Below are 23,605 nucleotides of genomic sequence, written 5' to 3'. Positions count from 1 at the left end.
TTCAGGGCTGACCAAAGGGTAAAGCAAATTAATTATAAAGGGCATTGTCCACATGCCTCTTAAACACTGATAGGCTTGGGGCATTGACCACCTCTCTGTCCTGCAGGCTTCCTCATCCTTTGCCTTACCCCCAACATCTGGCTTCTTGATTTTGCCTTTGGTAATGCCCCAGCTGTCTCCATTACCTGTCTGAAATAAAAGATGATTTTTCTCCTATGCTTGTGTTAACCTCTGGAGCAAACCATGTCTCGTTAGAGTGATACTGTTAATGATGTGCCTCGTATCTTGTCCGAGAGTTACGTGCTGAAATCCTGTGAGAGAGGTGGGCAGCTGTTCAAAGGCACATAAGAAATACAGGAATTTCATGAGCCCACAAAATCAAAAGGAAGCTGTACTGACTGAATCACCAGGAGGGCTTTTCCCTGAGAAATTCTCATTCATTTCCATCTACATTCTAGCAGTTAGTCTTTGTAATGGTGTGCAACTACCAGGGCCATATTTTACATGAAAAATAAATGGTAAGGATCTGATCCTGTCTTCCATATTCCCACAAAGGAAGAGTGCATTCCTCTGGGAGTGACTCCCTGGCGATCAGGGTATTTTCCCACTTACGGGAAAGTATGGCATATGGCATCTGGCCAACATGAACACCTTGAAAAACTGAATGAAACAACATATTTAGTGTGCTGGATATATTACACAGTCATCCAGATTAGTGATTTGAAATGATCTGGACTAGATTATTCTGCTTATATTTAATGTATGATGGAATGCAGTGAAATACATCTGTTTTCATGCTGCCTACTAGCTTCTTGACAGCTTGATAGAGCTTTATGTCTGCATGTTCTAAGAGCTTCAACATCTGGGCCTGTGTATAAAAATTGAAGCCAAGCCTCTGACTGAGAAATCCAAAATAACCCTATTTTCAGAATGTGAATTGCTTGATCTTGTGGTAGAGCTCTCCTGGCTTCACGTGTAAGTGGCTGCTGTATTGATCCGACCCAGAGATGGAGATGGAGGACTTGTCCTTTCCTTCCCTTCGTTCTCCAACAGGAGCTGCCCGCAGCTGTGTCACATCTGTGAGCTCTTCCTCACCGTTTTCAGTCGCATCATCTGCAATGAGCTCGTGTCCCAATGAAGCCCAGCTAAATGCTCAGGCAGGAGGCGGAGTGTGTGTGCTGGTGAGAGACAGGCTCTGGGGTTCTTTGTTTCACCGAGCCCGTGGTCCCAGCCATTTGGAAGTTGAGCACCCTTTGGCCTCTTACCCCCTGTGTGGGTTTGAAGCATTTTCCTGTGGCTGGAGAGTGTGGAAATGCAGATGAGGCTGCCTTGGAGGCAGACAAAACTCTGTTTGCTTTTGGGATTCTTTTGGGGAGAAAAATGTGGCTGAACTGTTTTTATATTCTGAGCGCGAACATGTGTTGTGGAGCAGAGAAAGCCTTTGGTAATTGGTACCATTAGCCTCTGGGAGCATAATCAGTGCAGTAATAATAAAATTGGCATCAATAAGAAAGGTTTTATTCTGCTTACGTTGTCTGGCAAAGAGAGCAGTGATCTGTCAGGGCAGGGAATGAACACGCACGTCCCAAATTAACAAACTTCATCAATGCGCTGCAGCCAAGGCAACCAAAGACAGTCTGGACTGTTCTCGCTGAGCTTCTGAATGGGCTGGCTGCTGAAGGGAGAAGCTGGCGAGTGTCTTAATTGAGAACTTTGTATCTCCCAAGTTGTTTCCTCGATTAAACATCTCCATTAAAAAAAAAATAACATCAGATGTTACTTAACACAGCAGAGGAGTATTTCAGCTGATGAAAGGCCAGAGGAAAGTGGGAAGTGAATTTTGGACCGGGGCAGCACTGCTTGGAGAAGAGCGTCCTGTCCTGCAGCTCAGTTTGGGTCCAAGTGTGAGGTTCCCCATAGAGTGCCTGGCTGTCTGATGGGAAGGGTGTGTAATGAGCATCCTCAGGTTTCTGGTGTGGGCTGTGTGTGAGCTTTTCTAATTGCAAATGAAGAAATTCTGCTGTGGAGGCAAAATAGTCACTGCACAACAAAAGCTGCCAGTGACTTAACAGGGTGTGCGAGGACTTGCTGGAAGGAAGATTTTCACAGCAGTGAATAAGTCAGAAAGGACTTTAGAAATGGGAGGTGCATTTTGGAGTGGAGAGGATATCCTCAGTCTTCAAGAATAAACAGTGCAGTGCATCCGCTTCCCTGGGGGGGGGAGAGAGGAGTCATCGTCGTGCATTGGTTTTTTTAGTAGTCTGCAGGGAAGAAAGATAGGAGATCCTGAGATGATGTGCTACAGTCCATGACACTGGTTAACCCTTGGCAGCTGGGGCAAGTCTATTTGCTGCTGCTAATTTCTCTAAAAAGTAAGAGGAGAACTAGAGAGTAGCTGTGATGATACGTGCACCAGTTGTGAGACAGTATTTGAATGTGAAGAGCCTGTAAGTGGAAGGGGGGGCTCCCTGATGTTTTTTAGCAAATACAACTCTGTTCAAGCTACTTTCTTGAATGCTGAGAAAAGCTGGTCAGATCAAAGAAAACATGTCTAACTGGGGAGGGTTGGTAACAAAAATAACCCCAGACAAACCCTGATTGATTTTTCCAGCTCCTGGGAAACTCTATGAGGTGAAGCTGGTGGCATTCAATAAGCACGAAGATGGTTATGCAGCGGTTTGGAAGGGCAAAACAGAAAAGGCACCTGCAACAGCAGTAGGTGAGGAATGCCCTTCATTTGTTGTCTGTCTCTTCTGCTTGGCATGTGGCTTCAAAGGAAGGGTAGAGCTAAAGGTACAGAAGATGAACATGAAGGAGAATATGAAAATGGGGAAGGTCCCAGTATGAGGAAACTCCCTGTGACAGTCATTGCAAATTGCATTGGAGGCATTATCTTGGGAAGGAGAGAAAGGAGCAAAATATCCTTCTCATTAGGGTTGTTCTTGTTCTGGGTGTGATGGCCTTCACTGTGTTCTCTCTGGCCCCATTAGTGGGTCAGGGATGGTCTTGGAAATGCCAAATACCCCAGGTTTCATCTCTCACGTTATAAAGATCCTAGAACGGGAATTAGCAGCATGCCAGGCTTTTTGCAGTGTTATAAAGAGAATAAAAGCTCTGAAGACGTAGGCTCCATTCTCAGCTCTACTGGTGTGGGATGGTGAAGAGTCTGGGCTCCTCCTTACCCTGGTGTGGGCCTGTCAGCTGTCTTCCCATGCTCCACAGTAGTACACCACCACCTTGGTGTGTGGATCCTCACTGTGATCTTTCCGCACGTGAGGAAAAGCGTGAACTGCTGTGCGCACAGAAGGCCTGAGCCAGACACCTAGGCTTACGCTGGAGGCCAGCATATTGGTGCAGGCTTCACACCCTAGGCCTATTTTACTCCGTGTTTTCTGTGTCCGTGACGGCTGTCCCTTGCCTTACTCTCGTGTATGTCTCCACATCTCTTTTCTCTTTTTGTCTTGCACTGTAGATCCCCCTGTGCAGAAGGGTCCTCCGCTGCCTCCAGTCCAAGTCTATGCAGAGTCCAACAGCTCAACTTCCATATGGCTTAGGTGGAAGAAACCTGACTTCACAACAGTCAAAATCGTCAACTACACCGTGCGCTTCAGCCCCTGGGGCCTGAAAAATGCCTCTCTTGTTACATACTACACGAGGTAAAGTGGGATGATAAGGGTTCAGCTGCCATGTATTGAAGTTCCAGTACTGAGCAAAATCTGGGTGTTCCATGTGCTGGAAGGGTCTGCCTTGGTCACGGTTCCATTCAGAACTGGCGAAATGTGTGGCACTGAGTCTTGTCCGTGACCTAAATACCAAGGGATCATTTACTGGCTGGTCTGTGCATCTTTTTTTTTCTGCTCTGGTTGGACCTTACGTGCTTGCTTCCCTGTTAATAACAAAGCTAGGTGCAATTATGGCTTGTCTTAAAGCCTTCATGATTTGTGAGGTGGTCCTCACAAGTTTGGTTTAAAAATTGCTAGTTTAAGCAGTTATAATAATTTGGGGATGTATTTTAAATTTGGATTCCTGTGGAGGTTTTCAGCCTATAACCAGGCTGTGTTTTCAAGCTTTTCTCTGCAAGTACATCAGAAATGGTCCTAGAGGCTGGGAACGTACTTCGCTCTGTATCTGGGCACTGAGTGCTCTTGCATTCACTGGCCTGCAGGAGATGAAGATTTAGGTGAAAAATCAAATACTGTAAGAGTTAGGATAATCTCTTACAGTGTTCCTGGTAAGGTATCAAGGTGACAGTGGCTGGGAGAACCATCGAGTGTTCATGGCCTTGTGAATGTGTCCTCTTTCGGCAGCTCGGACGAAGACATTCTTATTAGTGGGTTGAAGCCCTACACCAGGTACGAATTTGCCGTGCAGTCCAATGGTGTGGGCATCGATGGGCCCTTTGGCAGCGTGGTGGAGCGGTTCACCCTTCCTGACCGTGAGTATTTATGGGAATTGAATCCTGATTTCTTCTGACTTTTGCTGAATCTTTATCAAATCCCTCCTAATGTGCCCCTGAGAGATGTGATCTCGGATCACCTCTAAGCTCTGATGCCCCTGAGTACATGCTGAGAGCCACTAAGCATCCTGGTGGCTTTCCCAAGCCCATTAAAGGAGTGCTGCTTTGTAAAGAGAGGAGCATGTAAAGAGATTTGGGGCACCGATTGCTGTTACTGTGGGGTTGCCTCTCAGTTCAGAGAAATTCTGCTCATTAGAGACAGCTGATAAGCTTAAGCGCTAGGTCCTCCCTGTGCTCAGTGTCATTGTCAGAACAAGAGTGCCTTGCCCAGCCTAGTTTTCTAGTAAGACCTCCACCTCTTAGCTTCAGGCCTGGTGAAGGCTGGGAGGCAGAGATGATCGTGGGAGCTGCGGTGAGTTAGCTCCTTACTCTGTGACAGCTTCTCTAGTATTCAGCTCCACAGAGCAGCAGCAATGGCCTCTGGAGGTGTTGCGTGTCCTACGCCAGCTGGGACTAGTTGTGGTCCAAGCAGGGCTTTGGGGAAGATAGAGGATAAAGCAACAAGGAGTAAAGGTGTGCTTGGAATATTCTTTCAAAGATGGGCAGTGTTGCACAGCCTCAAACTGAGCTGCATGGCTTCATCAGCACTGTCATGCTTCCCTTGGCTGGCTGGCCATGATGCACAAGTCCTGCCCTGGACTCGGGCAGGACTGGGGCTCAGCAGCCTTCTCTCTGCGCCCTCCAGAGCTTGTTTGGATGAGGTGTCCGGCCACCCAGGTTGCCCGTCATTTCATGCTTGCAAACATGGCTGTGGCACCACTGAGAAGGAATCAGAGAAGGCACAGACCATTTGTCACATCCTGCAGGTTAAATGCTCTCCTCTTCTGCTCTTCACGCTGGGTCGTTATTGTCTCTGCCAGGTCCCTCGACTCCTCCATCTGACCTGCGGCTGCACCCGCTCAACCCCTATGCTGTCCAGGTGCACTGGTGCCCCCCTGTCGAGCCCAACGGCATCATTGTGGAGTACCTCATCCTGTATAATGCCAACAACACGCAGCCAGATGACATGTGGACCTTGCTGACACGAGAAGGTGAGCCTCCTCGAGGTACTGTAATACCCCACCAGGTCCTGCTCCTCCTCCTGCCTTCTTCCCTGCCTGCGGAGCCCTGGTTGGTCACTTCTCCTCCCCTGATTTTTGCCTCACTTTGAGCACATACAAATAAACATTCAAGAACTCCTGCTGCCAGCTTTCTTGGAGAATGTGCTGGGCCTTGCTTCTGGTCATATAGGAGAGTCCAGGGACACAACTACTGAGAGAAATGAAATCATACATGTCTAGGGCTGAAATAGCCATTATCACCCAGCAAACATCCTGTAGACACAGGCTGGCAGCTAGTAATTCCTAGGAGAACGTGCAGTCTGTATCATCAGCTCTTTAAGGAGCAAGTTCATTCATACCGAAGAGGTGTATGAATTACCTCTTAGAGCTCATGATACAAAATCCCTCGCTTCTGAGGGTCCAACACAATTGCACTGCTGCTTTGCTGCAGCCTCTGAATACTCTTGAAACTGCATGTTTAAAACCTCTTTTGATTTGCTTTTGATCAGGAAATATCTTCAGCACTGAAGTGCATGGCCTGGAAAGTGATACCAGATACTTCTTCAAGATGGGAGCAAAGACAGTCGTGGGATCTGGTCCCTATTCAAACGTTAAGGATGTGCACACCCTCCGGGAGAAGTTGTCTGGTACGAATTTCCCCTTTGTCCCAGTGCAGAAAGCGAGTCACGTTGCTGAAAACCGCCATTTGTTAGCAGCAGCGTTTCTGTTTGCCAAGCAATTGCCTGTCACCACTCGGGATGTGCGATGTGACAGCATGTGGGCCAGCGCAGAGGATGATGGCAGAGTCCTCGGATGTGCAGCTCCACTGCCTCAGGCAGCTCCAGAACCCATTCCACAGAACCTCATCTCTCTTCCCTGTCCCAGCTCCTGCGGAAGGCCATGGGCAACCTGCATGTTGTTGCCTTTCTGTTAGGCCTGTGTAGTGTGAAATTAATGAATGTGCATAGATGCCAGTTTGCTTTAAGCTGCTTGAGATTGTCACTGCCAAGTAATCTTCCTTTACGTGTACAGAGGCATCACCTATTGGTTTTAGTGAAGCTGGTGCTTCTCGGAACATAAGACTTTTTGTACCTTCTTCCTGCTAGCGGCTGAACTGATGTATCTGTCCTTCCCCTACTAGATGTTCTGGATATCCATTCTGTCACGGGAATCATTGTGGGAGTCTGCCTGGGGCTGCTCTGCATTCTCTTCTGCATGTGTGCCAGCTTCCGCAACAGCAAGCAGAGGTAGGTGTCACCTCGCCTTTGCAGGAGGTAAAGGAGGCTGATGTGCAAGGAGACAAAATACACCGTGAGCTACTTCCCCACGTTCAGCTGGGCTGTTTGGGATGCGGTGTATGACATCAGTTAATAGAAAGATTGAGTCTTGGGAGTGCTAGCTGGCTAAGGAACATATTTAGTATAGTCTTTTTACTGATTTATTTTCTCAGTAGTTTCTGTTTAATTTGCATTGCTAGACTAATAGAGTTTTTTTTTCAGAGAAAAAAAAACAAGAAAAGGGAAAACCCACTATTTGCTGGATTATTACCTGTGTCTGTTAGTGTGAGCAGTATTTTGCTTCTGAGGTTGGACAGCTCTAAGGATGTTTGGAAAGGGTTGGTTAACTTCCAGTTGGGAAAATGATGAAAGACTTCCCAGTGAGTGACAGGCTGGTTTAAGGAGGACTGAACTCAGCCCAAAGCCCCTGTTGTCCAAGGGTTCTGAATCCTGCCACAGCATTTGGAAAGACCATGGTCAGAAACCAGCTTAGTTGTGGAGTAGAGCTTTGAGCTGGTGGCAGGAGTAGGAACAAGCAACTTCTGAAGTATCATCCTAATGTGGCCACCAAACTTTTCTGTCCTGGTGCATCTCTCATCTGTAAAGCAGAGATGACAGGAGTGACATGACTTCCTGCGTCAGGGCAGGGGCTTGGGCTTGGTTGCTTCCACAAGGACAGGCTGAGTGGCCCGGAGGGCATTGCTTTGGCAGTCTGTGGCTGTTTGGGACAGAGGGAAGTGAGGCTCTTGAGAGATGTCATGCTCGTTTTCCCTCAGGGAGGCCCTGCCCGGCCTGGATTCCCAGGCAGCCGGCAACCACACTTACTACCACCGGAGCAGACAAGGAGTGGCAGCTCCCAGTGCCACCTTGGACTCACATGAGCTAGAGTCCCTCATGTCCCCGCTGCCGGAGGATGCCCCTGTGCCCCTGGGGGACATCACAGAACTGACGGAAGTGCACAGCCTCATCCACACGAGCCTCCCTGATGACATTGTCCACGGGAAGAGGAAGGTAAGGACCCACATGCATGGTGACTGGGCTCCCACCCTAGGCAAGAGCCTTTGTTTGGCGTGTCGGTGCTGGGAAGCCAGGGGCCGATCGTGTCCTGGCTCTGCAAAGTGCTGGTAGTCTTGGCTGCAGGCTGGTGCTGGGCAGCCATGTGTTTCCCTCTGTGTAAAACTGCCTTGGCTCAGTTTGGGATCCCCGTGCCACCTCCCACCCCTTGTCATCCCCTGGGACAGCAACCCCTCATCCCCGGAGAAGCAGCTACCAAACGTACTGCTGCAGAAAGCTGTGCTGTTCCTCTTGCTGTGGCGTATAGATGGTGTGAGAAAGTGTGGTGTCTAGAGTAGGTGCTCTGCCGTCTGGGATACTCTTTTGCTTAGAGTAAAAGGAGCTTTGTCCTTAAGTAGCATGTTCACTGGAATACCCCTGAAGAATATAAGAGGTGAAATTGTGTTTTATTTGTGAACCTTATTTTTTGAAGCAGTCTTTTCCTGCCCCGCTTGGTTTGCCTGACGTTGCATTGTCTTTCACTCCTTCCTGCCCATTTCCTCTCTCAAGCTTGCCTGAACCATTTCATTCCATTAGGGAACCTTTAATTGGCCTAATTTAGTTAATCTGTTTATGTCTCTCTTTGTAGCCCAGGGAGAGCATGTAAAGTAATTAGGAGGTTCAGTAAAACAAATGTATTGTGAGCGCATGGGATTTCATGTTTGCATCAATGATGCACTCGTGTGTCCCTGGAAGGAAGGTGAGTTCAGGATACCTGGCTAACTGCAAGGCCTGTGCTTGCTGCCGGTGCAGCTGTGGTCTTTTGGAAACATGACGTCTTCTGCTGCTTTTAATAGTCCTGTGAGCTGAAGCCGTGCTCTTGGCCATCCCCAAGTGCCATGGCAGAGCAGCGCTCAGCTGAAGGAGAGGCAGTTTGCAGCCAAGCCGCATCTATGGATTTCGGTGGAATGTAGCTGCCTGTCTGGACCCAAGCCGAAGTGTGCGAGGAATTTCCTACTGCTAAATATAAGGAACAAATGTTTTCAGGGATGGTGACTTACCCTGAGAACAGGTCAGGGTGGGAGTTCCCTCCCTCGGGAGGCCTTTCTGGGGGCAGCATCCAAAGCAGCAATCCTGTCTGCAGGGGTTTACAGAAAGATTATAATGTGTGCAGAGCAGGGGCTGCAGAGGGCAATGCCAAGGCCTGGCTCAGGGCTTAGCTGAGAGCTTGGGGCCCCCAGCATCTGTTGCAGAGGCTGGCAGTGGTGTCCAGCAGTGGAGTTATGTCCAGACATCAGAGCTTCGGGGAGAGGGGCGATTCTGGCCGTAGTGTCTCTGCCTCCATAATTGGATGGAGCAAGGCTGCAGAAGAGTTAAATTCACTGAGGATTTTTGCCAGCAGAATAAAGAGCTTGTTTTCTTGATGGATGTGGGTAGCGAAGCAAGGATCGCTGAGGAGCAGCCGCACGCAGCCACCCGGAGAGAGTGTTGTCACCCATGCCGACCAGTGAGGATGACCTGGCAGGTGAAGGAGAGCTCGAGTGGCGGCTGGGAGCAACAGGCTGTTGTTGCTGGGAGTGGGCACTGGAGGGAGATGTGCTCCCACGCAGGAGGCCATGCTACTCCACTGCCCAGTTCCTGCTGGAAGTGCCACCTGAGCCAGCCCTGAGCTCCACTGCATCCTCCCTGTACTCTGACATGTATAATCAAGGGTGAAAAGACTCAGGCCAAAAACATCTTTCTGCTGCAGTTGCCAAGAGGCCACGTGTCTGGATGGCGATGTGATTTTACCTGGCTGGGTGGTCAAGGAGTTGGGCAGGTCTCATGAGCATGGCCAGACTGGTGCACACATGTCTGGTCCCCACAACAGATGTAAATCAGAGTCTGGTGCAGTTGCAAGTGTGTGCATCTCCCTGCTTGTAGACAAAATGCTACTAGCCAAGGCCCGGGAGTGGGTTGTAGATTCCTTGGGTTGTCTTGTGTGCTGCAGATAGCTTCTTCCAGCAGCCATTTAAGCTAGGCTGCCAAAACCCCCCAGGGACCCTGTCTGGAGCCGAGTGTTGCCAGGAGCTTTGTACCCTACAGTGACCAGCTGCCTTTGTTGCCTTCTCTTTTCTTCTCTCATGCTGTGTGTGGTTGGGGCTGTGAAAACCCACGGCAAGGAATGTGGTGGAGCCACAGAAAAGAGAAAATCCTTGTGGAAGGCAGTTCCTGGTCCATCTAGGTCAGGTACCATCACTTGCAGTCCTAGTCAATAAAAGAAAGGGAGTGAGAAATGTCTCAAGGATCCCTTTGATTTAACAGCATATCATGTCACCACAGAGCTCGGGATGTTGGCTGGGACAGACTGTTAGTCCGATGCTGCTAGCACTGTTGGACAGGTTTGTCTAGCTGTGATGCCGAGGGACCTGGTAGCTCCAGGCCTTTGTGACCTCCAGTTGCCTGCTTGCCTCTCTGTCCTCAAGTTAACGCTCCTGAAACCTGGTTTGTGGTGGTTGGGTGGCACTTGCCGTTAGCAGCGGCAGTGATAGCTGCTCCCGTGCTTGTAGGCTTTTCGCATGCTGGCTCATTACTTTGCAGTTCATGGATTATTCTGCATTGGTTTTATTCTTGTGGCAGCTCGAGGTTCCACTGGAGATTGGAGGTTCCGGAGCATGGGAGCCACCTGGCCGCCCTGGCCCTGCCTGCGGGACTGCAAGGTGCTGCTGCACAGCCGAGCTGTCGGCACGGGGCCCCTCTGGATGGCCGACAGCTCTGTTAGGAGTTCGCTTTAGCACACCCTTTTCCTTCCTTTCTCTGCGTTTCCCAGTGGTCACACACAAGGATTTGTAAATACACTGACAAGTGATTTTCCTCTGTTACTCTCTTCCCCTTTCAAGTGACCCCCAGACCGATGCCCTCAGTAGCCCGCGTTATAAATGACACCGTAATGCACAGGCTGTAGCGAGGCAGCTCTGTTTCCCTTGACAGATGGACTGAGGATGATAAAATGGCTCTGCTCCAGACATCTCTGTCACTGCTGCTTTTGGGCCAAGCAATTTAGGGGGTGGGGGAGAATGTTAAAAAGCATCTGCTTTCCATGGAAGACTTCAGCTTTTCATTGAATGAAGCCAAACCCAAGCGTTTTGGCTTGGAAATGTTTGCCGTTGTGCTTCTCGTGAGCTGGAACCTTCCTTGCTTGCTGCCTCACTTCTTCCCAGTGGGCCTACTCCCCGTGGGAACTGCGCTTCCCATGAAGCATCCCTGTGACTTGGAGAGCAAAAGCCATAATGCATCAGGGAACTTGAATCTACCCAGGTTCTTTGTAATTTTCATGTTGACATTTTTCTGCGTGGAAAAAAAGTCCCAATGTTTTCTGAAAAGTCGTGGATGAGCGCTGTGCTCCCGTTGACAGCCAGCAGAGATTTTCCTTTATCTGGTGGGGGAGAGGTCTGTGTTATGTTGCATCTTGTTTAGAGGCGCAGGGATGCCTGTATGTTTTTTTGCATGACATGGAGCTTTCCCGCTGCTGTGGTGCCGTTCAGAAATGATTCCTTTCTTTCCCTTAAAGCTGGTCACATCTGAAATGTCCCCAGCCTTGTTTTGCACAGGATTTCAAGCTACTTTAAATAACCGTCATCATAAAACAGGGAAGGTTTCAAGATCAACATTTCCTACATGTTCATTCTCAGCTCGTATATTTGCATGAAATCATTACTTGTCACTGAAAAGGTAACATGATCTAGGCACATTTTTACCAGTCAGAGTTTCTATAAAGAGGCTAAAATGAAAAGGCTTGTTTGCTTTGATAAGGATTTAGCTGTAATGGAAACACCTTTTATAGGAAGATGTTTTTATTAGTTTTCATTCTTGTGTTTGCACTGAACTGACAAAGGGATTTTTCCCTCTTTAAATTAGTATTAGACTGACATTCCTTGCCTTCGTTACTCTATTGTAAAAACCGAGAGAACGTTTCCTTGTCTTCCTTCAGCCATTCACCAGCCCCGCACAAGTAGAAATAAATAGTATTGTTTATTACACCAAAAGATACTGCTTAAAAAAGCAGAGAAGATTTGAGGCACACAAGGCCTTCTTCAGGTCTGTGATGAAAACAGACCTGAGTTAATTGCTGCTGCTGCCCAACCTTAGAGACTGAGCCCCAAGAGAGTTTGGGGTTTTTTTCCCTCTCAAACATAATGTGCTTGAATAACATGTGAGATATAGGCCATGTTGTGTGGCTGATGGTTTTTTCTGTTTGTTGAAAGTTGCAAACTGGTACAAAACAAGTTTGTTCTTCATTGCAGCCAATTTCAGCCAGAGCTGAACAGGCTGTTCCCAGAGTCATCAAAACCTATGTAAACATGGCAGATTGACATTTCCGCTAACAGATGGTCCATTGGGGATTGCAGCAGAGCTGCCTGTTTCTTTCCACGTTTTTTGGTATTCACAAGATGCCTGCAAGAAGGTTTTCAAGTTTGCTCTCTCTCTGTGTGTGTGTGTGTGTACGCGTATGATGCTCAGATCTTTCTGATGGCAAATATGCATGTAAGCATCTATAATAGGACACACATTTGTGTGCATGTGTGCATATTTGTGTAGGTTCAACGCTGAAATTTCCAGGCAGTATTTGCTCAGTAACGTATGTTCCTTGGAAAAGGCACAGAAGCCATCAGTCAGCGATGTAGCTGCAGAAAGCCTTTCAGATGGCAGCAGAAGCAAATCGAACACGTTCCTCGAGCACTCGCATGTAGCGATATTCCTTATTGTTAGCTGTGTGTGATCGCTTGGTTGATTTCTTGCTATTAAAGCGTAGTTTAATGATTGTCCACTTAGAGAGGAAGCAATTAGGGAATGCTCTTGGCTGAGAATATATTGTTGAGGATTGCAGAGAGAGGAATGACGAAGACAACGCCTCCAGCATCCACTTCTAAATTAGCAAATGCGTGATATCCACAGCGCTGGGTTTGGATGTCACTGTTCTGCAGGGTGCTGTCATATAAATGAGGCCCTTTACTACTTGCTTTCTTAAGGTTTGATCCTGAGGCAGCAGCGAAGCTCCTGGGACTTGAGGTTGGTGCTGGGATGGAATGCCGCTCTTCTTCCAACGAGGTGTTAGAGCCCCTTTGGTGCTTGAGTCGGGGTGGACAGAGAGCGCTCAGGGAAAATGATTCAGCGCGTACGTGAGCACTTTAATGCACTTTCTGCCAGCACCGACAGCACGAGGTAGCATTTGCTTCTTGCTAAATAGCTGACTTAGGAATGCCTGGCTCACATACAACATCTGGTCATGTATTTCTACCTAATTTCCAGCCAGATGGACCGAGGCACAAGGAGGTCAAATGACTCACACAAGGTCAGGCTGATGTCAGAAATCTCCTTGCCATCTCGGCTGGACTCATGCTCTGTTGACTGTTGTTGGAATAGATCTGGCCTAAATAGTGGCCGCACATGCAGAGCAGAAACCTGGGTTTCTCCTGCCTGACAGTGAGCAATGGGTGGTTAGTGGGTCTGAATGGCTGTGCCATGTATCTTCACCCTACGCAGCCATTGTGCTCACGCCACCGGTATTCTGTACGCATACGCACACTCGCAGTTGTGTCGGGTCAAGACTTTTTCTCTTTCCTTCAGCCTTGCGTTGGCCTCTCACTTTTCTCCAGGCAACATGCAACATCTGTGGAACGAGCCCAGAGAAAACTGGCTCATGTCTTCCTTAAATCTGAGCACGTGTGTGTGTATATGTATGTGTACGTGAGTTAGTAGCAAGGCTGAGCTCAGGTAAATGCAGGACAGACCAATAAAATCAAAACCTGGAAAGAAAATACTTTTCTGCCTGTGAACTAATAGTCTGAGCTGTTAAATAACTTCAGCTCTTAAAGGCACACATTTCCCATACACAGAGGTGTGCATTCAACAGTTTATTGCAAGGGGAAGCTGAGAGAACCCAGAACAAATTGCGTTCAGCCCATATAATTTAATTAGATCTACAAACAAGGTAACACTGGTTGCCCAGGGGATTTAAAGCTGAGCTAAGAATTGCTTGGTGGTCTGTTGCAAAAAAAATAAAAAAATAAAAAAAATAAAAATAAGGCCCCCAATTTTGTGCCTCGGTGTTGATGGAGAATGGCAGAGTTTTTACCCAAGCCGTAGCTTAGAGCAGGAAATCTGTCTGCACTGCTGAGCAAGCCAAAAGCCAAAGCAAAAGCCGTAATCATTCTGCTCCAGATCTCCACCGTGCCTGTTCCTTTCCTTGCAGTATTTCTCAGCAGGCTCATCCTGCTCTGCCTTGTTTGCTGCTTTGCAGGGAGTTGATTTCAGTGGACCTGTAAGTGATGTCTTGTGCCATGATATACCCATTGGCCTCAAAATTTGAGAATCAGTTGAAGACTCCTTATGAGACCAGTTGTAAAGTGTCTGGCAACTTTATCCACTCGGTCTGCATCAGGCCATGTAACAGAGCAATAAAAAAAGCTTGTTGTAATGCAGCGACCGCGTGAGTCCGTTGCAGCGAGCATTTTATTTTGGTACCATCAGAAGTGTTCTCCGCGTTTAAGTTGCTTCTTCTAACACCATGGTATTTTCCCAGCTTGCACTTTCCTTTTTTAAGCTGCTTCTTATTTCAGGTTTATGAGGATAAGAATCTGTATCTGTGATAATTGGATCTTTTCTTCTCCCGCTTTTCTTCTGCAGTCTTCATGGAATAAATCAGCCAACCAGCCCTGGACAAACAGCATAGCCAGATACGGGGACACTATCACAAAAGAGCCTGTCTCTGCTGTGAACGGATCACTGAAGCTCCCTTCCAGCGCGGGACAGAAGCTTTTGTTACAAGCTCTGGTCTACGATGCTGTCATGGTGGGTGTCTTCGGTGGCTTATTGACTTGTGTATTCTGATGTGGTTTTTCCATTTATATTCCCTTTCTCCTTTTTGCAACGCAGGAGAAAATGTTTTCTTCTCTAAGCTAGGTTTAGTTGGCTGATCACGGGCTTTATTTTTTTTCCCATGGATATAGGAGTGTATGCCAGTGAGACTGATGGGATTTGAGTAAAAGCTGTTTTTTCTAAGCATCGCTCAAAACTTCAACTCTCCCCTGAGCTTGTGTCTTAACTCCAGCCTTAACTTGAGAGCCTGTGCTGTGGGCTTGTTCTTTTGGTGATGGCCCAGTGGGGCCAGACAGCTCGGTTGTCAGCAGGGTTGCAGCAGTTCCTGAGGACCCGGAGCCCCGCACCAGCCGTCTGCTCGGAGCCTTTGCTGTGGCCATGCGGCAAGCAGCCTGCCGAATGAGTTAGGAGCTGCAACGCTCAGCATGGTTATTAAGATCTACCGTGTGCTCACCCAAAGGAAGGATTGCATTTTTGCCTGTAAAAGGAGTCAAAGATCAAGGGTTGATTTAAATTCCGTCCCCAGAGAGGGTAGAGCAATTTCCACTGCATTTGTCTTGTGCATAGATTGGGAGGAAGTCCTGTTTCTGATACTCCTTCATTAGAATAAATATACACTCCCGTGTTTTGGAGTGTTTGTTACAAGGATGATGATGTCTGTGCCACAGTCTGAGCAAAGCAAACTGAAACCTGCTCAGATTGGCTCTGCACCAGAAGATTGCTTTGGTTATTGCTTTAAAAAGTTCACCTCCCACCCTCCACCCCCAGCAAATACTTCCAAGTAACCCACCTATGTTTCCTTCCTAGATAGTAGTGTGAAAATCAATTATACACAGGATGTAATTAACATTCTGGATAGAGTTAAGACAATGTTTTACAACCCAATTACAGGGCACCATTTAAAGCACAGCTTACCCATCAGAGTTTGTCAACAAAAGGAGAAAAGTGTTAAAATATGTAAATGATGCACAAAGTTGGCTTCAACAGAGAGCGCAAATTACACGTGGGATATCTCACTTTCGTACTTTGAATTGTCTTCTTGCTACTAAATCACGCTCAGCCCAGAATCTGAGCGCTGATTGCCTAGAGAGCTCTTTGTGAGCTTCCAAAATAATTTGTCTGTTAAATTATTGAATGATAATCCAGCAGAATGACCTCCTTGTTAGCCAGATTTGTGGGGACTTGTAGCCTGAACTCCACTTGAACACTGCAGAGAAGAACCAGTTGGTTTCTTTCTGAATTAAAGTGCTTGAATTTAACCAACTTTACCAAGCTGTGACCAGGGCTCTAACGAACAAACATTTTGTGATATGTAGCCGAGATTAAACCAGGAAAATGAAGGGAGCCCTGGTATTTAGTTGTGGGATTGTATCATGAGCTGTCTCAGCTGTCCACTTGCCCTCTAGAAATCTGGCCCTTAACATGGAAACAAACTGGTGAGTGTTGACAATTGTGGTCTTTGACAGAGGCTTGGAGGGATGGTTGGTCCAGCCTGCCAAGAAACCACGGGCAAATAACTTCACTCCGTTGGGACTTGCTTTCCCAAATGTAAAATAGGAATAATGATCCTGAGGTGATTTGAGATGCTTTTAAGACTTCAGCTCTGAGAAACATATCAAAGTAATGCTTAATGGACACATGTGTACATCCCATGGCACTCTGTGGGATTAAAAAGAAATACATTTCAGTGCTTGGTTGGGTCATAGCCCCAATTATCTGAATTTCATTTACTTTACCTTTTTTTTTTTTTTCCTCTTTTTCTTTTTAATTTTCCCCCTGTTTGATAACAGAATGAAGCAAAGAAAAGCCACCCACCAGCCAGCCTCCACCAAGTGGAAGCAGAGGTCATCGTCCATTCTGATTTTTCAGCCTCTGACAGAGACTACGATTCCCAGCTGCACACCCTGGAGAGTGAAGAGACAGAAACCAAGGAGCAGGAGCCTGACGAGCTCCCCTCCGGACAGCTGGCTCTTCCCGGCTCTCCCAGCACCCAGCAGGATGCTAGCCAAGCGTTGGTGGGCAATTCTGAGGTTCAGACCCAGGATGAGCTGTTATGTACCGACAGAAAGACTAACGAACCAGAGGCCGTTTGCATCCAGGGGCTCACCAATGGCTTCCACAGGCACAGAGAAAGTCTGGATTCAGTGGAGAGCGGAGATTCGGACTCCATCCAGGAAGGCAGGGGTGACGTGCAGCCAGCCAAGTGCCAGTCGCTTTCCACGGCCCCGGAGGAGGCCCCGCTCTGTAGTAACTCTGGTTTAGCCAGTTCATCCTCAGCATCTGAGAACATGGCACGTGTCCACAATCACTAAAGAGTGAACTAATCTGATTTTGATCATGGGAGAGCTAGAAGCACTAGTGAGGGCCCGTCCCTGTGAGGTACTGCGTGCCTTCAACTCACTGAGCCCAGCAGGAGCTAAGAAAGGCGCAGCATCTCACCAGAACAGGATTCAGACCTGTCAGCTGTACATACCGCCTTCAGGAAATCAGTAGGTAGAGCGGTAAGGGCCCGTTGTCTTCTCGCTGAAGCTGATGAGTAACTTGGTTTTCATGGGAGCGGGACTCAGCCATCTGCCAAAGTCTGACGTGAAATCGTGGATAGAACAGAGCCTTCTGCGTTAGGCTGGGGCTGTCGCTTCGCTGTAGTCCTTGAGGCGACTGGCAGGATGTCTCTTAATTCTGGGAAGAGGCAGGGTACACCGAGCGATTCTTCTCAACTGTCTCTTCGCCAGGGAGCGCCTGGCACTTACCTACTGTCTTGTTGGGATGAATTTTGTCAGAGGAGTCCCACAAGGGGTGGAAGCCAACACAAACAAATGCAGTGAGCTGTAACCACCAGCCTTTTCTGCCCTCCCGTGGTTAAAAGGATGATAAGGCTCTCTTTGTGTGCTATCGCAGTAACTATTACTAGCAGGCTGATGTAGTGGCCTTTTATTACACACTCTACGAGTGCCTCTAACAACTTGTACTATATAGAACCTTCTTCAGTGTCTGGGTCATTTCACCAACCTGGACTTTGTTTTATGTAGGTTCTTGTACCTAATATTTTAGGTACACATCTGTCCTTTTAATGTACAACATGTATTTTTATTTCCTTGGAACATCTTTATATTATTTAATTTTATAAAGTGGAGTAGCGTGTGGTATAGAGTAGCATTTTTACTACTTCTCTCTTTCTTTATTTTTTCCTCCCTAACAACACAACTACCTCATGTCTGTTGGAGAAAAAAAAGCAGTAGATCTACTCTTTTGTTATAGTCCATTATAGGTTTTAACTTATTCTTATACTGCCTTTTTCTAAAGAATACGTTTGCACTGGTTGTTGACTCTTTTTTAATGCATAGTGCTGCAGATCTGATGTCTCTCTTGCTTTGTTTCTAAGTGTCGCTGTAGGACACCTTCCCTGCAGCTGGAGAGTTGGGTTGCGTTTCTCTGTAGGACTGTGTTTTGCAGGAGCTGGTCAAAGGAGACCGCTTCAGCTGGCGGGTATTGATCCGTCTTTCCTTAAGAAGCTTATACTAGCGAAGAGGAAAAAGAACCTACAATTGCAAAAGTAACTTGTGATCTTGGGGACATCTGTTTCTTTTTGTTTGTGCCCAAGTGGAGACATCTCAGATGACTTTGATTTCCAGAGAGCAGCGCTCAGCCTTCTGTAAGCAGTGGGCTTGCTGAAGGCTTTGGGTGAACAGGTGAAATTTTCCAGTCACTTCTGAGAGTCCTGGCCAAAGTACTTTTGGGGTTTTTTTTTAGGGTTTTGGAGGGGTTTTTTTGTAAGAGCAGAGCACCACCAGAGCTTAAAAATTAAAATAAAATCTTTGGTCTCATACCAGTCAGTCTGGTTTGAAAATCATCCAGTGACTCTTCCTTGCTGACACTGTGTGCTTACTGCTGACGTGTCTCTCGGCCTGGCCTCTGGTGTTGGGTGAACTTTTCTCTCCCCTCTTTTTAGCCTGTCTCTGCCCTGTTCCAGGCTTGCAGAGTTGGACTGGAATGCTACAGATTGGACCAGCTCCTCAGGGGTAATAAGGATCGGTAATTCTGTTCATTGAGGGTTTTGTAAATGTTCTGCCTTCCTGGAGGATTCAGACGTCTGGCCATTTGTTTAACAAATGAGGGAAGAGAGGCCAGCCTCCCTCTTTTCCTACCAGATCCCCCAGAGGTATACAGGGAGCTGTGTGCTGATCTGAGATCCTGTAAAAGGCTTCAGAATTTTTTTGTGGTGAAATCTGGACTGAGATACCACTGCTTGCAGCAAGGAGAACCTTGCTCCACCAGCACCCTATCCCCACTCCTGTTGTGAAGAGCCGTGTCACAGTGTGCCCTGCGTTTGGAGCTGAGCCGGACCAGCCCGTGTCCTTGCGATCCTCCAGCAATCCCTGTTAGCTCCGGGTCTTCAGCAGAGGAGTTACCTCCAAGCCTCCACGTACCCTCTTGGGAAGGATATTGGAGCTTCCACCTCTCCCCATCCATCTCCTCCCAGCATGACACACTGTTCTGGTAAATGGCCATATTTCCACTCGTTGCACTTGCTCCATTGCTCCAGCTGCTGCTTGGTACTTTGAGAAATGCTGTTCCGTGCTCGGAAGCACCATGACTCCGAAAGGCTGTGGCACAGAAACTGGAAATCAGTGCCAGGGAGCAGGCTAGGCAGGAGTTAGTGCAAAGACCGAGAAAGGCAAGAAATCATAACTCGGCAGAGGAAGTACGTAATTAACCTCCAGAACTCATTGCCACAAGACTTTGAAACTAATGACTTAGCAGGGTTACAGATAAGGCAGTGAAGTGTTATTGCAGGCAATAAGGGCAATTCACAGTTGTATGGGAGCGGATGCAATTGCAGAGGTATAAACCCTCCAGCTGGGGAGTATCGGGCACTAGCTGCGGAGGGAGATTTCTGTAGCTGGCCCTCAGTTCGCAGTTAGTTTCATGGAAGAGCCCTTGCCCTTCCCCAGAGACAGAACAGACCCTGTACAAGCCACACTGCTGCCTTTGGTGTGCAAAAAGGGAGAAGGACCCTTCTCCACAAAGCTCCCTGGAACCCCCGGTGACTTCCTTTCACCTCCAAAACCAAGTCATCCGCCTGCAAGCATGACAGCATGCCGAAGGATCGCTGCCGCTGAGCGTCTCGGCTGCCGGAGGCCAGCGCCACGAGGAGTTTGACCAGCAGCAGGCACGACTGGGCCACCGGAGTTCTCCTCCCAGCTCTCTGTGGTGACGCTACCTGGGGCAGGTCATGTTACCAGCCCTGAGCTTTCCACCCAAGGGTCTGTGGGGATGGAGCCATAGCTCCTGGAGCACTCCTTTGTACCTGCACCCTCTGCTTCGTCCTTGACTTTAGCAACCATATAGCCATGGAGTGAGCAGCACTGATCTGCCTACAAGCTGCCCCTACCTGTCACTGAAGCCAACGCAAGCAGGCACAGTGTGACACCATTCTCCTGGATCACCTTGGGCCCATCACAAAGCCACCAAGGTAGTTACGTGCTCCAAGAGCTTTTGGGGGGGGGGGAATGCAGCAGAGTGCAAACAATTCTGCTTGTGCATCACACAAATGCTTTGTCTCTTCACGCTGAGACTTGGTCTGATCTCATTACAACCCACCGAATTGTACCAGAGGGTGAAGCTGGCGGCGTTTGGGTGTCCAGGTACTGCGTGGCCGTGGACTGGTATGCCAGACCTTGGCTTCAGAGACCGGGGCAGTTCCCTGTGAGCCAAGAGATCCCCACCGATGGGCGGCAGCGAAGCCGTTCCCTGAACGGATGCGTGTCCATGCAGAGTGCTGCGTGTCCTTGTCTAACTTGGCTGTGCCCAGGTCCCTCCTGTCCTGAACACACGTGGGACCTTTCTAGTCTCAGCTAGAAATGAATGGAAGAAGACAGATAATAACACATTTTATGTGTAAAGCTGAAACAACCAGTGCATATATTTTTTTATCATGAAATAAGTAGCTTTCTTGCAGATTTCTCACAGACACACCAACTGTTGATACCTTTAATTACCCATCATACCTAATATATGTTCCTGTGCATCAGACTCCTTTCTCCCTTTTCTTCCTTTCAGTAACACTAAAGATTATTGCTGTTCAACTTTTTGCTGGTGTATATTGTTTTACATTGTTAAAATGTCAGGTTTGTCTCACTGGCATAATTTTGTAGTATTAATGTTACCGTTTGGCTACACAACTGTATATTCCCATGCTGCTGCGAGAGTCACAGTTCTCATCCTTTTATTTCTTTGAATTCCTTGTTACATGAAACACATGACTTGGCTAAAAATCTCTTTCAACTTTTAGTTGATTTGATTTATTAACAGCAAAGTTCTGGTCTAAATAGTTCAAATGAGATAACTCATAATCTAGGTTTTGAGAATTTTTTACATTATTAGCTAACAGCCCATGAAATACGCTGTGTAAGAAAGCAACCATTTTAATAGAGCACTAGGTACGTTTTTGATCTCATTAGAAATAGATGTTTTGAAGGGATCATCGTGTCTTTTCTAATCAATACTTTTGTTAGAAAAGAGGTCTTTAGTCCAGCAGAAATCAACCATCTAGTTCTGTTACTGTATTCCCTTGCTAATATTTTAAAATTAAATTTCATTTAATTTTCTACACAGTGCATAAGGATGTGTAACCAGAACTTGATCTCGTTTGAAGACTGTGTCTGTGTTTGGTTCCATGCTGTACTTAATTATAACTTGCTTTCTTCAGAGACTGTTCTTACTCCACAAATACTCTTTAGTGTTAAAGTGTAAGAAGACATTGTCCTTATATTCCTTAACTAATGGGTTATTAATAAAATATTTAAAAAAAAAAAAGTGGAATTTGTCTCACAATTCAGTCGGTTACAGCTCTTACTCCAAGACAAGGTTGTTGTGGAAGGCAGCTGTGCTTGGAGCGGCTGGACCCTGGGAAATCTGCTGGTAGGTGCCGTCCCTCAAAACACAGGACGGACGGAGAGTTCTGCCTGCGTCGGCTGCTAGAGACAGACCCGCGAGGTGTCCCTGCAGGCTGTGTCAGCCCAGCTAGAGCCGTGCCTCGTGGTGCGTTGCCGAACAGCTCAAATCCAGCCTTGTGCCTACCTTAACTCGCTTTTGGGGGGGTCTGACCATGACCCTGCAGCTGGCGGGCGCGGGCTGGTGGGGTGGAGCAAGGTGGGGAAGCAGCGGTGGGAGCGGGACCCGGGATGTGCCCACTCAGTGCCTGGGCTCATAACCGTGGAGGTTGGGACGTGGGATGATGGGGGGTGCCTGGTTCCTTAGGCAACACTTCAGGGATTTGGGGCGTGGGCAGAATTTGGGTTCATTAGGCATTTCTTGATGGCCGCTCATTCCTCAGTTTTGAACTGATTCCTATAAGAAAAAGAAAATTGTCCAGTTTCATGCTTTATCTTGCTCGGGAAATTTTTAATGTGAAAAATAAGCAGAAGCATCTACCAAATGAACGGTGAGGGGTCTCTCGGATGCCGTGCTGGGCTGAACACTCAGTGGCTTGTGTCCAGCCAGATTGGCGAGAGGCTATCCGGCAGTGCCCGAGGACGCACTCTTAACCTCCCATGCATCTCTCCCTCTCCCTACGACACATTCCCTGCTTGAGCAGATAGTTTCCATTATTACTTTATGCTGCCAGGACTACAGAGCCATAAAATCTCATTTTATCTGCATTACAGAGGTAATAAATCTGCACTTAGCACAGTGTTCTCTGATAGGGGATAAAGGGAACTCTGTCAGACTGCGTAACTCTGATGAGTCTTTCTCCTAATGACGGGTAACCCCACAAACGAGCAAGGAAGAACCTTGGGGGCGGGGGGTAACGGGTGGCTGCAAATCCCACTTCCAGCTCTCGGTTCACAGCATGAGGCGCTTGGTGGGGTGGCTGCAAACAGGGCAGCGCAGGGGTGAACAGAGAGACGGATGGACACAGCAGTTACAGGGGAGCCAGGACCACGGAGAAGATAAGAGCAAGGCCTTTGTTGCATTTCTTTCTCTTCCCAGCACGCTACGCTAGGATGCAGCTGGCAATACTGGCTTGGGTCTCGCGTGGGCTCGGGTAACTCAGTAAGTCGGAAGTGCCCGGTGCAGCACGTTGCCCGGCTCAACACAACACGAGGCGACGGGCTGCGTGATGCAGCGAGGCGGCCAGGGGTGCTCCACGGATGCTCAGCGGACACCAGTGGTGGAAGCTGCGTCTCGGGGGACTCCTCCGACCTCCTCCCCTCCAGCAAAGCACCGGAGCAGCGGTTACACCACCACAGTCAGAGCTCCGTGATTTGCGTGGCAGGTACAATCGCGTGGGTCTCATCAATCGCGTGGGTCTCATCGTTCGCGCTGGCTCCCCGCACTCATTTCCACTGATGGCAAAACCGCCGGATCGGTGGCACGATGGTTTTTAATTAACGGAGAACACGTAGCTCCTCCTCAGCCCGGAGGCATCCCCTCGGTGTGGCGGGAAGCGCTGGTCCCTGCCACTACAACAACTGTGTCCTTATGCAGCCAAAAGCAGACAGAAAAAGGTTTCTGTTAGTGAAAGCAGCTTCCCAGAGCACATCCCGGGGCTGTCCCACCGCTGCTGGGACGGCTCCCGGCTCAGTGCCTCGAGGTGGGTGCCGTGCGTGATTTTTTGCTCCCCTCCCTGTTGCTCACCGACCACAAAACAGATGCTAAAACCCCGCGTGTGTGTACATAAGTGAAAAGCTCCCGGGCTGTTAGCAGACAGGGAAACCACAATTACACATAGAATAATAAATGGAGTGAATTCAGACAAGTTAATCTCCCACTTCATCCGCTGAAACTACTAATGGCGTCTTGGGGACCTCAGTTTGCAGTTAATTGGTGTAAATCAGGAGCACTATTGGAGCTGATAGAAATTCAGCTGTGTGAGGGGTGAGCAACACCCTCCGAGGCCGGCTCTCGTGGAGGATAAC

General features: G+C 48.1%; 1 protein-coding gene across 6 annotated transcripts in view; it reads left to right on the top strand.

The window, feature by feature from the left end:
* IGDCC4 (immunoglobulin superfamily DCC subclass member 4) overlaps positions 1-21,463 on the top strand; it is a 100,757-nt gene extending 79,294 nt beyond the window's left edge. For 5 of the 6 annotated variants that reach the window (XM_075764580.1, XM_075764577.1, XM_075764575.1 and 2 more), the window contains 9 exons: positions 2,612-2,719; positions 3,473-3,656; positions 4,308-4,435; positions 5,377-5,547; positions 6,066-6,203; positions 6,698-6,803; positions 7,610-7,844; positions 14,493-14,657; positions 16,475-21,463. In XM_075764580.1, the coding sequence (XP_075620695.1) occupies positions 2,612-2,719; positions 3,473-3,656; positions 4,308-4,435; positions 5,377-5,547; positions 6,066-6,203; positions 6,698-6,803; positions 7,610-7,844; positions 14,493-14,657; positions 16,475-16,996 (1,757 nt within the window). In that variant the 3' untranslated portion in view covers positions 16,997-21,463. The remainder of the gene's footprint in view (positions 1-2,611; positions 2,720-3,472; positions 3,657-4,307; positions 4,436-5,376; positions 5,548-6,065; positions 6,204-6,697; positions 6,804-7,609; positions 7,845-14,492; positions 14,658-16,474) is intronic. The other variant, XM_075764576.1, reaches the window with a different exon arrangement.
* Positions 21,464-23,605: the final 2,142 nt, after the last annotated feature.

This window comes from Balearica regulorum, chromosome 12 (genome assembly GCF_011004875.1).
Source record: "Balearica regulorum gibbericeps isolate bBalReg1 chromosome 12, bBalReg1.pri, whole genome shotgun sequence".
Taxonomy (NCBI): domain Eukaryota; kingdom Metazoa; phylum Chordata; class Aves; order Gruiformes; family Gruidae; genus Balearica; species Balearica regulorum.
Note: the sequence above shows the minus strand (reverse complement) of the source record. Positions and strands in the feature narration are given on the sequence as shown.